The 14,082-nt window shown below is 37.7% G+C and overlaps 1 protein-coding gene across 5 annotated transcripts in view; it reads left to right on the forward strand.

Annotated features, from left to right (window-relative positions):
- Positions 1-14,082, forward strand: part of PPARGC1A (PPARG coactivator 1 alpha) — a 608,395-nt gene that overhangs the window by 497,875 nt on the left and 96,438 nt on the right. Inside the window, exon 1 of one of the 5 annotated variants that reach the window (XM_036994711.2) lies at positions 4,954-5,088. The exons of the other annotated variants lie outside the window; for them this stretch is intronic. Within the exon in view, the coding sequence (XP_036850606.1) occupies positions 5,026-5,088 (63 nt within the window). The 5' untranslated portion in view covers positions 4,954-5,025. Of the gene's footprint in view, positions 1-4,953; positions 5,089-14,082 lie in introns of those variants that run through there. 5 annotated transcript variants of the gene reach the window in all.

The raw sequence follows: 14,082 nt of genomic DNA on the forward strand, positions 1-14,082 counted from the left end.
ACGTAAGCAGCAGATCTTCAACATTGATCTTAGGAATATCTTTTTGGATGTGTCTCCTCACACAAGGGCAATAAAAGCAAAAATAATCAAGGGGACTGCATAAAAATAAAACCTTTTCCACAGTAAAGGAAACTATGAACAAAATGAAAAGGTGACCTACTGAATGGTAGAAGATACATGGGAGCAATCTATCTGATAAAGGATTGATACCCAAAATATTATAAGAACTCATACAATGCAATAACAGAACTATGTACATAAATAACCTGATTAAAAAATGAACAAAGGATTGCACTGCAGCATTATTACAATAGCCAAGATAATGGAAGCATCCTGAGTGTTCATTGATAAGTGAGTGAATAAAGAACATGTGGCACACACACACAGTGGAATATTACTCAGCCATTAAAAATGAAATCTTTACATTTGCAACTGCAGGGAAGGACCTAGATGGTATTATGCTAAGTGAAATAAGTCAGAGAAAGACAAATATCAAATGATTTCATTTATATATGTAGAATCTAAAAACACAAAACAAATGAACAAGACAAAACAGAAACAGACTCACAGGTACAGAGAACAGCTGGGAGTTGCCAGAGGGGAAGTGGGTGGGGGGATGGGCAAAATAGGTGAAGGGGATTAAGAAATACAAACTTCCAGTTATAAAATAAATAAGTCATATGGATGTAATGTACAGCATAAGGAATATAATCAATAATATTGTAATAAATTTATATGGTGACAGGTGGTAACTAGACCTATTGTGATCATTTGGAATGTAAATACCAAGTTGCTATCTTGTATACAAATACATACCAATAATATATATCAATCATAATCCAATAGAAAGAGTTATTGCTGAGACTGTAAATAATGACTGTAGACAAGAATTGAAGAGATGGATTTTTTGTGGGTAATTTTCCAAGAGGTATGATGTTTTCTTTACTGTTCTCCTTTCAAGTAGTATTGTTTACTGATAATATATCAAAAAACAATATATGGGTCTGAGAGTATATTTTTTCTCTCCTGTAACACAAGTTTAATTTGTTGTACTTAGTTTAAACTCTAGAGATTTCTAGACTGCTTTGATGATGCAGATATTCAAAGAAAGTTTAGAGCTGTGTGGCATATAGTGGTTAGCATAGCTGCCTTCCAAAGAAAGCTTGGGTACATATGAATAATGTAACTTTCAGGTTTTCTTTGCTTTTCTTTTCTAAGTGGGAAATTACTGCATTCACCTGTTTTTGAGTTTTCAGAATTTCAATTTTTCATATTTAGTCCTTGATCCTTTTTGGCTTTAAATACCTGAAGTAGTGCTTGTGTTGGAAAATGTACACATTATCTGTCACTGGTGCTTTTAATGAAAGATACATTTTGTGGCAATTTGCACTATATCTTCCCTCATACATTTGTCCAAACTTGCAATGACTAAGCATTGGCAGTAAATCCCAATATCATTTCCTTTACCATTTCAGTTTTCAAGATTTTTCTTTCACATGAATCTTTGATCTTTAAAAATGCCTGTCTTTCACATTTCATGAGGTTCACTTTATGCTCTGAGCAGAGATGTCATTCCTTCACTCCTCTGTATGTGGGCAAGGTACCCACAGAGAGGGAAACATGAGCCCTGGTTCCCATATATGTTTGTATATTCATAAATCTTAATGTCTATTTTATAGGATAAAAGGTACAAAAATCTTATTACATATATTTTATTTTAAAATGCTGTAGAAAGGGAGGGAGAGGAAAGGTTAGGAGGTGAGAGAAATAGCTGGAGCTGAGAAACTAGCAACATGAAGGCAATGGCATTTGTGTAGTGTCCACTGCAGTGAGGTACCCTGTAAGGCTCTTACCTACATGCATTCAGTTCATGCTGTTGAACCCTCATGCTAAACCCATTTTCTAGGTGGAAAAATGAAGACTCAGAAATTAAGTAGCTTACCTGGTGGGATTGCGGTAGAGTGTATTAAAATGGCTTCCCAGTCATGTTTGTGTTCTTGGTACTCTTTGCTGAGTGCAAGGCCAAGGCCTTCACAGCCAATGTATCCCGCGTCCATCTGAATTCTGATTCTGCTCTGAGCTGTTCATTCCTAGTAGCATAATTTGCATACCTAGAAAGGGATCATGAATGTGAACTTGGCTTAATAGTCTTTTAGGAAGTGAGTTTCTTTTTTCAAAGTCATTATCTTTGGATCAGACCTCAAAAACTTACCTAATCAAAAGCATGCAACTACTCAGTTATAATCAGTGTGGCTTTGATTTCTTTTTTGTAGGTACAGTGGTGTTGATGGACCTGGGGTTTGCAGAATTAGTAATTGCATGCCCACTTCTCCAAATGGCTATAGGCCATCACTGTTTGTCTTTGTACTTCTAGGCTCCAGAAGGTGTGAGGGTGTCAGAGGAGGCGGCCTATTCTGACTGTATTCTGGGCCATTTGGCCATATTGAATGATAGCCCTTCAGTTCACCAGGTCACCCAGGTGCTTTGGATTTTAGTAATAATTGTTTGAAGACCAGAGACACAAAGTTCTCAAAGCTTACATTTTTTGGAACTGCATTCCATGGAGTTTGTTTTATTTATGTTTCCCAAATCACATATTTTAGCCCCTCTTTCAGAAACTTGCACCACAATGAGTTTTGAATGGCACTACCTTATGTGACCTTTTCATAGTTTACTATGCTTCTAAGCAAAGGCTATACAATATGTAGTAGAAGTTGATTCAGTTATTAGTATTAAGAGCCAAGGTTAAACTCTATTTGTGGAGCTCTGTTCTAGAGTGAGATAAACACATTATATGGTAATAGACTTGAATGGAAACACATTGGTGGCATGGAAAACACCTTTGCCATGTGGTCTGCCATGTGGTCTTCAGATGTGTTCTAACCTGGCCTTTATTTGCATTTCCCATCTTCAGAAGATGTCTTACTTCTGTTTGGGAAGAAGGTACATTATAATAAGGGCCCCTTCTCCAAGAGTGCTCTTTAATGGTCTAAGTCAGACACCCCATGTTAGCTTGAGAGGTTGGTCCACAAAGAAAGGTAGATTCTTTTACATGGTATGCCCAGTCACCTTCATAGACACTTGTAGTATGGCTTCTTTGGACCAGAGCAGGGTGACCAGTATTGGCTGCATTCCTGATGGAGTCCTGCCTTTTCTTAATTACCCTAGTGATTTTAGTTAGATGCATGATTTTTCACTTTGCTTCTGAACATGAAGCTGTGGTTCCTGTCTGATTTGTGGGGCGACCCGTAGATGTCTAAGCATGTGACTGTTGAGCACAAAAGTGCCAGGAGTCAGACAAGACTGACTTCACATCCCAGGGCTCCCAAGTACCAGCTTTTTGCCTTTGGAAAAGTTAGCCACATTAAGCTTCAGTGAGCTTAAGTCTAGAACTGACATAGTAATCGTCCTTGCTTCTACTGGGAGTGTAAGAATTAAATGAGGTAATCCACATAACTAACTACTCCGCACAGTGCTTGGCATGTAGGAAATATTCACCAAATGTGGGATATAATTTCATTATTGCTATTGCTTTACTCTAACTCAAAGAGCTAAGAACTTTTGAAGTACAGAAGACCTTGTTCTTCAAAAGTTGAAGAAAGGGGGAAACAGGAGTATGTTGCTTCATTTCCCATTCTTCAGACTTGTTTATTACAGTGGTAAGTTACCATGGCAACTTTCAGGATTAGGATGGCATTATTGAGTTAAGCATTCAGTGACCACCTTGGGGGAAAAAAGCTGTAACACATATGCCTGCAGTTAAGTCATTTTAAAGTGAAAGGGTTATTGGGGGTTTGAAGAGGGGCTGGCAGTTACTGACTTTTGCTTGTCTCACAGAGTTTCCTGAGTCCTCTGAGAGAATTATGATCAAGAGTCAGAACTGTGATCCTCACCCTGTGCTTGCCCCTTTGCAGACCATTCCGTAAAGTTGTCAGTAGTGTAGCCAGAATTTCAAAATGGGAAGCTGCTCTTTACGTACCAGGGAGTGTGGCTTTCCAAAATAGATTCTGAAGTCGAAAAGAACTCCGAGTGTTTTTTGAGAAGGGTTGACCTCCTTTCATGCCACTTACTGTGAATTAAAGCTGCGAGGGAGAACTAGTTTGGGCATGTGGTACAGCACTTGGAGCCGCCGCTGCCAGGGAACAAGATTTGTGTTTCTAAGGAGATACAACAAAAAGGAGAATGCTTTAAGAGCCAGCGGCTGTCAGAGTGTAAAAGTATCTATGCTCAGAAAGGGAAATAGAAGTTGGATTAAGTAATTTTATAAACATGTTACAGGGTGCCCTTCTGCTAGTGATTCTTAAATGCAAAAGCAAATAGTTGTGGCCACAAAAGGCTTAGTACTTCTCAGCTGATTTTAGTTCTCAGACTCAAACTGGATATGATTGGTATTGACCTGCTCCACGCATGTGATTTTAAGATGGTCTGACTCGCGTCTGTCATTTTGTTGGGTTGTATTAGTAACAGGGGACGAGGGTGACATATTCCAGCAGAGGTTTGGGCAGCCACCTGACAGCCATTCTGCATAAATGAGAGGAGGAAAACCCCAGGGCTGCCAACTGGAGCAGCAGAATCCTCTACCAGTATCGGCAATGCCAGTTTCAGCCAGTTTGCAAATGTTTAGTCGGTTGTTAGTAAGGAAGAATGTCCTGAATGGGTTTGTTGGATAAAGTATCATCACAGGACAGAAATCATAGGAAGAGTGCACCAAGGAAAAATTACAGTACAGCTATATTTACTTAGTGCCTCTGCAATAGGGTTTTATTTTCCACAGTTGGAAAGGGAACCACCTGTCTCTACTGCTGATGTCAGAGAGCTCCCTCGAGACATAGAGCTGTTGGAAAGCACATGATACTGTATATATATTTGCTCTTACGTCCCTATCTGGCTGAGATTGGGTTTCAGATTTGTGCCCTATTGTGGAGTTCATTGAGCAGTGACTCCCAGGTGCCCTCCACGTCATCATGCCCTTATGAAATAAAGTAGCGCATGTAGCCCCTGTCGTGAGTGTTCCCCCAACTTGCCATGCAAGTATGCACACTGCAGAATGGAATGCGTCTGGAGGTGATCATGGACACGGCTTCCGAAGTGAGTACCCAGAGGCATCGTCTCTGCACCTGGGAGTCAGTGTGCTGGTGGTCTGGCTTTTGTTTTATTTCTAATGACCAGGGCTTATAAAAAAAGATATATTAGATTGGGAGGTTTTGTGTGTAGATTGTTGAAGAGGCAAAGAAAAAAAAGAGAAAAAAAGTGGTATGTGCCTGTCTTATTTATTTATTAATTTATTTTATTTATTTATTGCTGGTAGCATGCCCATGTAGTGAAATTGTTGTAAAGGGTGAATGAAATGCCTAATGCCTGATTTGGAAAGACTAGATATTATGACCATGCGTTTCAAGGGACCTATTGCATTATTATTATTTTTTAAAAGATTTTCAGAGCTGTATCATCACTGTTCCAGTTCAGTTCTTTGTGCCTGAGGAAGAATTAGGCCTTGTAAACATAGTTCCTTATGGAAATGTGAGGGCACAACTGCAGGGAACACCATTTATGTCACAGTCAAGGACCCATGCTTGAACGATCCCGCTGACTATATGTCCAAGTCCAGAAAATATGATGCTATCAGCATTGCTCAAACATTACATAATAATGCAATTGTTACCAACAATTGCAGAAGGCTTGCTATTACTAAAGTTGTTCATTATGTTAATAGTGCCATGCATCTCAGTTTAAATATCTTTACTAACTTGCAAATTATATGGTTGTTACACAAAATAGGTGGAAAACAGTCTCTGAGAGTGTAAATTACATTCTTGGGCCACATCAAATCAATGTTCTATGAGGGATCAGAACCACAGATCTCAATTCCCAGACTTCCCATGATGCACACCTTCAATTAAATTAATACATGAAATAATGCTTATGTTTTTTTCTCAAATCCTAAAAATAGAGTAAATAAGACAGGCTAAGACCCCTTGGTTCATCCAATCTTTCCCCTCAGTGTAGGATTTTCCTCTGAACCATAAAAAGTGTTATAATGTATGATTGATATTAATTAGTTTTCTGTAAAGTACTGCACTCCTTAACATGAACTGAACTAGAAATAAATATATTACCATGAATTAAGATTTTATTAGGTGCAAAGAAGAATTGGATGAAGGCACCTACGTGAAATCCTAAGTACAAGCGTCAAACTGAATTAATGCCAGCACTGCCTTGAGATTAATTTGAGTACTGAATAAGAAATAGGGTACCATAACCTAACTGTTTACTGAATCATTTTGGCATCAAAAACTAAAGCTACATTATAGATGCGACAACAGGCTTTTCTCCCTTGGAAGAGAGAGGAGGTGCATTTTGTAATTAAAGTGAATGTTACCCTCTGAAAAATGCCTCTAGTCTCCAGGAAGAAAACAGTCATCTTGAGAACATTGCATCCCTGTATACATCTTGGACTTGGCATACGTTGTGTTGCTCTGGCCTTCTTCTGCATCCTATTAGAGTTTCGGAATATGATCAACTCTATTTTCTACCCTCCCAATCTGGAGTACTGGGTAGACCTCACTTTATAACTTTGCAGCTCATTATTACGTATATGTTTTGAAAAGGTGTGGAAGGCGTTGAAAAGATGTATGGGGTTGCCTCGGGAATATTCTGGCAGGCATCCTGATTATGTAGGGAGGGTGGATTATGCAGCATTTAATACAGGGCTGTGCAAGCTGAATACTGTAAAGCTTCATGGATCAGTCTTCACAGACTGGGGTGTGAATAATGCTCCCTGGAGTTGTGTACACTGTGGCCCTGCTCTAATACCCCTTTTCATTTTGAGGTTCTCTGATTCTATAATTCATTTATTTTATTTGTGTGTATACTATCATTTACCTGAGGGTAAGTACAAAACTTAAGACCAGCACTGTCAAGCAGGAAGATTATGCACATCACATATGTAATTTTAGATCTTCTAATGGCCACATTTAGAAGAGTAAATTTGATTTTAATGAGGTTTTTAATTTTTCCCAAAATATTAAAAGTATTATAAAAACATACAGTCAATATAAATTATTAATGAGATATTTTCTATTCCGTCTTTCATGCTAAAACTTTGAAATCCTCTATATAGTTTACATTTATAGCATATCTCAATTTTGACTAGACATACTTCATGCTCAGTAGCCATATGTGGGTAGTGGCTGCTTTACTGGACAGCAGTTTTCAGTTTATATGCCAGCTTGTCAGCATTTCATTACAGAGAAAGATTACTTGCAAGGAAAAAACCTTAAATATCTAAGACAAAATATAACATATCCTTTATGTTATTTCATCAGTTTAAAAAGTGATTATATGATTGATCACAAACCTGCAAGAAGAGAATGAATGCTAAGATGATTTAGTTGATACGCCACTGGTGGCAAAATCAACTTTATATTGAATTGTTTTGCTGCTGGGGCTTTGTTTTCCATTCTTTCCCCATAGTTACCGTCATTTTAAGACAAGATTTGATATTTTGTGATTTGCATTTGCAAACTCATCGTATCTTGTCAGTTTTCATACACCATATGGATGTCTTGTTTCTTAACAAAGAAACTCCTGAAAGACTTTTGGCTCAAATAACTTTTGTGGACAGCATAATGGAAACAAAAACTGTTTTCTGCACTTGCTGCTTCTGGTGTCTTTAGAGGCTGAGCCAGGTCAGGACCAGTATGAGGCTGGTTTTGCTTTCCTTCAGGGAAGCAGAGAAGCCAGCAGACACATGGCTCAGGTGATGGTTCTGTGTGGGCACTTACAGAAAGCCAGCTTAGAGGAAGCCTTCAAAAGGGAGTCTGCTCTGCTTTATTTCTAGATCTTTCTTCAGATGAGGAAAGCAGCAAGGACCAAAGTTAATGAATATACCCTAATGTTGTTTGATGTTGAGTTGAGTTTTGAGGATTCATTTATGATTAACAGGTATTATTATTGGAGGACTTATTATATGCCAAGCACTGCACTCATATACATCTCTTTAGCTCTGACACCAACTATGTAAAATATTTCATTGCCATTTTCATAGATGAGAATATGAAGTGAAGTACTTTGGGTAGCTCTCTTGGGTAGCTCTCACAGATAGATATTAAGTGGCAGATCTGCACAGGCTGAGCCCACAGGTCGTGTCCTAAGAGAAAGGGGCCATGTTTTCAAACCAAGTCAATGACACTCTTCAATAATTAATTTTAATCCAAGGGAAAAATATTAAAATTTTAGAGCTGAGAGTTTCTTTCACATTCCTTTAAGACATACATTCAGAGAACACCTAATCCTATCCCATCTTTTGATAGAAAAGACATCCAGAAAGTTGAAGTGGCTTTGTCCAAGGTCAAACAAACAAACCTAGACATCAGGTCCCTTGATTCCTACCCTACCACTGTTTATGTGGTTTAAAGGCCTCTCTACAGAGACCCAGTGAGCATTCAGAATTCTTTTTTTTAACAGGTAGAGACTTTAAAACTTATAATTTAGGAAGACTCACCTGAGCCATGTGTTCCTTTAGGAAGACTTTCTTCTCTTTGCATTTTAAACTTTGTATTGACATATAATATGAAACTGAAAAGTGCATATATCACAAGGGCTCAGCTGTATGAATTTCCACTTACTAAACATACCCATATAACCCACACTGACAGCAAGAAATAAACTATAACTGGCTTTCTGTGGCCCTGTTCCCACAGTCATCCCCCTTGTGGTCCCAGCCACCAGAAAAGGCATCCTCTCTCCTGACTTCCAGGTTCATAATTAGGTAGATACTTGTGTCTACACTTATTTATATGAAGAATTAAATAAAGCTTGTACTTTTTTTGGTGTGTCTGCTTCTTTTCCTTCACATTATGTTTGTGGGAATTTATCAACATTTTCATGTATAATAGTTCATTCATTCATCATCATTGATGTGTTTGGCTATACTTTTGAAGTATAAAAGCCCCAACAACCATAGTAGTTTAAATGGAATTAATAGGTTTATTGATCATTAATTTTTATGTACATTGCTCTTTTTTCAGAACATGATTAGTTGTAGTTTCATTTGCTTCAGTCTAAAAGAAGTAACAAAGCTCAACTATGGTACCTTAGCAGCTGCGATGCAAAGGTACTTCTCAGCAAAGCACTCTTGTCCTGTGTGTTTATGTAATAGCCGACAGGTTAAACCATAGAGGAGACAGAGCAGTCTGAAAATACCCACAGCAGAGTGCTGAGGTGGAGTTCCCACTCACTTGCTTTGTACAGCTGTGTAAAAGGTTAGATGTGGCCTGTTTTTAGGTTCCTTCATGAAAATGGATTGACTAAAATGGACAGTAGAAAGTTAGACCTCAGAAGTTGTCAGAGATTTGTGTTTTAAAAAGAGGCAGGAAAAGAATCCTTTCTGATCATCCATTAGGGCAAAGCCCAACCTGAGCTCCTTTAAGAATAGTACAGCTTTTGGCATGTTTAAAAGGAAAACTTGTAAACTGCCTTTTGGAGGTTGTTTCACAGGCACAGAAATCCAACTTTCTTATGTTAGTTTTTTTATTGTTTCTTTTCTCTGGGTGCAGGAAAATCTGAAGTTAAATATGTTGTGCTAGTGAATACTGCTTGAGCGTCCAACACTGTATGAGAGTAGCTGGTGGCTTATCAAGGCTTTGTTCTTACCAAGGTTTGTCATTTACCTGGTCTTACTTGGCTTATTCCATTGCCAACAGGGTTCTCTCTACAAATTTTCTACTAGGGAATTTAGTGTGCCTGTGGTATTCATTCAGCCCTATAGGAAAATCTCCAAGCTGGGTGTTACTAGATAGCTCTGAAGCACAAATCATCTACTTCCTGCTAAATAAGGTTGTATACACAAAGAAAACAGCTGAATAGAAAACCATGTAACTCCCAGTAGTATATCCACTATTTATCCTGTGATATAGTCTTGGTTTAATACATTTGCTAATAATGCCATGATAAAATATTTTAGGCATATGACCCCCTTCTCTCCTACCAGCCCTACAGCAAGATCTCAGCTGATTTACCTCAATTAAAAAGAAGTAAGTCTCCTTTTACAAAATATGATGAGCTTTTTATTTAGGAGGGGAGTACTCCCATATTAGGAGGCAAAGTTACTTTAAGCTATTTTCTTAGATGATACAGACTTTATTCCTATTTACAAAACCCTAAATTTAAGGCCCATCTTCTTTTCTAAATTTTCTTTTTCTGGGTAACACCATTTTTTACCAGTTGTAAAACCCAGTCACATGTTAGTGTGTTGAATTGCATCGACATGCAGGTCTAAGCAAACAGTCACTATAACATCAGTTGTGTGTTTTCCATCCTTAGCACGCACATAGGAACTTGGTCTTACACATGACTTGTGCTACTTAATAGAAGTAATGATAAACAAGGTGAAAGCTTGTTGTTTCTCTGGCGGGGAGTTTGTAAGAAACCCAGGTTCATGGAAGCTGGTCTTCTCACAGCCAAAATGTGTTCTTTTGTATTCTTTTTCTGGAATGATTAGAAGTTACATGTCCATACTGGAAGGAAAGTGATGAAGCTGTGCTCTTTGAGTGAAGTTGAGCACTGGTTACTTTTCTTGAACATCCTCCCTCTGTACAGCACAAGAATTGGATTCACCCTGTGCAAAGAAGTATTCCCAAGTTGCTTGTCTCTGTCAAGCAGACATATCATTGTATTGGAGAGGTGGCAGGGGTCTTAGGTATAACTGAATCTGGCCATCTCCTTTGACAGGTAAGGAAACCAGGGCTCAGAATCAGTAAGTGAACTGCTCAGAGTTGAAGTGTGGGCTAGTGCACTGTTGAATGAAGACCCATGTTCTTTCTGCCATCCTGTTCTTCCCACCATGGTCTTCCTCTCTTCTTTTTCTTTCCATTTGCTGATAAATATCTATCAGATAGACTTGAGCCCCTGGTAATCACTTTAAATCTCATGAAGGTGGCCTTGGTTCCAGCCACATTACCCCCCTTCTCATCCTTAATGGTCAAAATAATGATCACCCAAGTGTAGGAGGAGTGCTATACAGGAAAGGCCCCCACAACTGTGAGCACTCTTACTCTAAGAGGCCAGTAGCAAAGTTTTCATTCTTAGGGAGATAGTCTTCCGATAGAAGGAGAAAGGTCAATCTCTTATATAATATTTGGAGGGCCCAGAAGGAGCTTCTTGCCTAAGAACAGGGCTAAGTGACCCAGGTGGCAACACATTTGGGAACAGGCTGTGCTCCAGAAGTTCAGTTGCAAGTCACTGGCTTGAAACCTGGACTGCGGTTTCCTCACCCTGCCTCATCCTGTTAGGTTCAGTTATCTCCAGTAGAAGCCACATCTCCAACAGCTCCTCCTAAGCCTTTAGGACTGCCCTTTCCTAGTCTCCAGTCAGTACAAATCTCTTCTTGAGAGATTTTCTTAATAGTTTAGTCATACCATTTGGAAAACATTTACCACTTTTTTTCCTTCATATGTGCTTCTGAATTCTATGAGATGCTAGAAGGGAAGAAAAAAATATGATTAACAAATAGATGCCTTTGTGTAAATAACTGAAGCTCCCTAAACCCTTCAGAAGATAATTACATTTTTGAGTGGAAGGTTTGTTTAAATTAACTGATGAAATTTCAGGTTGAGAAACAAAGTGAAAATGGTAGTGGCATCTTGGGGCCCACCTCTGAGGCAAGCTTATAGTAGTTGAGAGCTTCCTCTCCTTGCAATTCAGGGTTCAGGAGATTTCTCAGAGTACTAGGCACTAAATTTTCCCAAGGTTACTCAAAAACCTTGCATCCTGAGTGGAGTAGCTATTAGAAGGTAGACAGAAATAGCTTCTTTTTAAATATATGATGAATGTTTGAGACTTAAATCGTATGTCAGGGGCTATTTCTATTTGCTACATTCCCTGTATGTTAAAAAGGCATAACTGTTAAGTCTGAATCTTTATATTTCTTTTAAAAGTGAATGGTTTTCATTCTTCTTTGAATATAAAAGTTATACATGTTTATCACAGAAAATTTAAAAATGACAGAGAGGCACATACACCCACACAAAGAAAATTTAACACAAAATGTTGTGAGCCACTGTTAACCACTTGTTAGATATTCTCCTTGTTCCCCTTTCTCTTCCCTTCCTTCTTTCTGTGTATACTTTTATGTAAGTTTGTTGTGATTATAGTTTTTTTAAACATAATTTTAAATTTAGTACATTTTGAACATTTGCTCATTAAGCCATTAATATTTTACATCAGTTTTTAGCGATAGCATTGAATGTGTATATATACATTCAATATATATGTATATGACTATATATTTATAATTTATTTAACTAGGCCATTTCCATTGGACATTTGTGTTGCTTTCAAGTTTTCAATAATGTAAATACTGTAGCATTGACTATCCTTTCACCAAAAACTTTTGCACACATCCCTCTGTTATTTCCTTAAACTCAGTTTCTAGAAGTAGAATTTCTGGGTCTCTGGGGATGCCCATTTTTAACATTTTTGATATATGTTGTCTGCTTGTCCTCTAGAAAAGTTTGTACCCATTTATAATCCTACCAGTTGCATTTGACATCTATTTTTGATTGAGCTGCTAAATGTGGAGGTCAGTCTTAGTCACTCTTGGTTAAAAATGTTTCTTCAAAAATCCTGTTTTTGGCTCACAAAGGTAAAATAAGGTTTTATATAAGTCATCTCAAAATTTAGCTTAGACCTTAAGCTAATTGCTTTTTAAGCTGAGAATTCCTTTCTTCTACATCCCCACAATTTTAGGATATACATACACATTAGCTTTGCAGAGTGAAATTCAAATATCAAAGCACTGAAAAAAAATCTAGAACAGAAACAAAAGCAAAATAATCAAAATCTTTCCAAGGTTTATCTGGAGAGATAAGAAAAAAGAAAAAGAAATGAAGAATCTTCACTTATTTAATTCTTCCATCTTGAGACTAATTGAAAATTCAGTTTTCTTTCCTAAAATCAAGGAAAGTTAAGCTCATTAGGACCCATGCTCTAGAAATAAGTACCAGGGGAAACTGTTTGACTAATAGTTTTTTTTTTCTTCAATTTAATAATTTGTGTACTTCAGTTTTCTCTGGCCCTCACTAACTTCATTAGAGGATAGAATATCTTTCTTACTAAGTGAATTATTAAGTCCTTGAGGTTTTAAGTTTTTAAATAGTATGAAATTTAATAAATATGATGTGCTTTATTTTCAATTTCAGTGAAAATATTGCAAAATAATCCTATTGAACATTTGTTATTTAACCAATAACTCACTGCATTATAGATGAATTAACCTGAAATAATTAAGGTAAATGAAAATGTCTGTAGATGCACAAATATGGCAGAATTAAGCATCAGGCAAAACAATTTAACCATCCTTGTGTTGTCTTTCATTTATGGGCCTAATAAGCATGTTTCTTGCTTTGTGTTCAAATTAGTCCAAATGACTGTGACTTGGATTAATTTTTAATGTTTTCTTTTTGGTTTGTTTTAATGTGAAAAATGTCAGGGGAAGATTTTAAAGCTGGTGTTAAAATCTCGGCTGACTCAGTTGCATAGAGCCGGTCTACAGAACATTTTCTTAGAAATGAGAGGTGTGTTGCTGAGGGAGTGTATCACTTCTAGTATATTAAAAAAGTAAATAAATAAACGAATACTAGGAGGCAGTAAAGCCATCCAGTGACTTTCCTGTTTGTTTCCCCCAAGGTGCTTTGTTCACGACTACCAACTTTTGTGCCCTGTACAGTCTAAGCTTCAAATACATCCCAGGGTCTGGAGTGTGTGCTCAGTAACTGATGTGAGGTACCGGGATCAATTAGCCCCTCCAGGAATTCAGAGCAAGCAATTGAATGCCTGTGAGCAATGATTAACTTTTAAAAATATTAGCAATTCTGGGCAGATCCCTTTCCTTTCTGGAAGAATGCTCTAGGCAGGCAGCATTCCCAGGAATGTTGGTTTCCAGTCATGTAGACAGTCTCTTGGATATAAAGTTGCCTTATGGGTCTTTGCTGTGCTGTTCATTTGGGAATGCCTATTATTTTTACATATGAAACTTTGGGTCTTCCTAGAAGGGTTTCCAGAGATCTGTATGCTCTTTTTCGC

This window comes from Manis javanica, chromosome 5, assembly GCF_040802235.1.
Source record: "Manis javanica isolate MJ-LG chromosome 5, MJ_LKY, whole genome shotgun sequence".
Taxonomy (NCBI): Eukaryota; Metazoa; Chordata; class Mammalia; order Pholidota; family Manidae; genus Manis; species Manis javanica.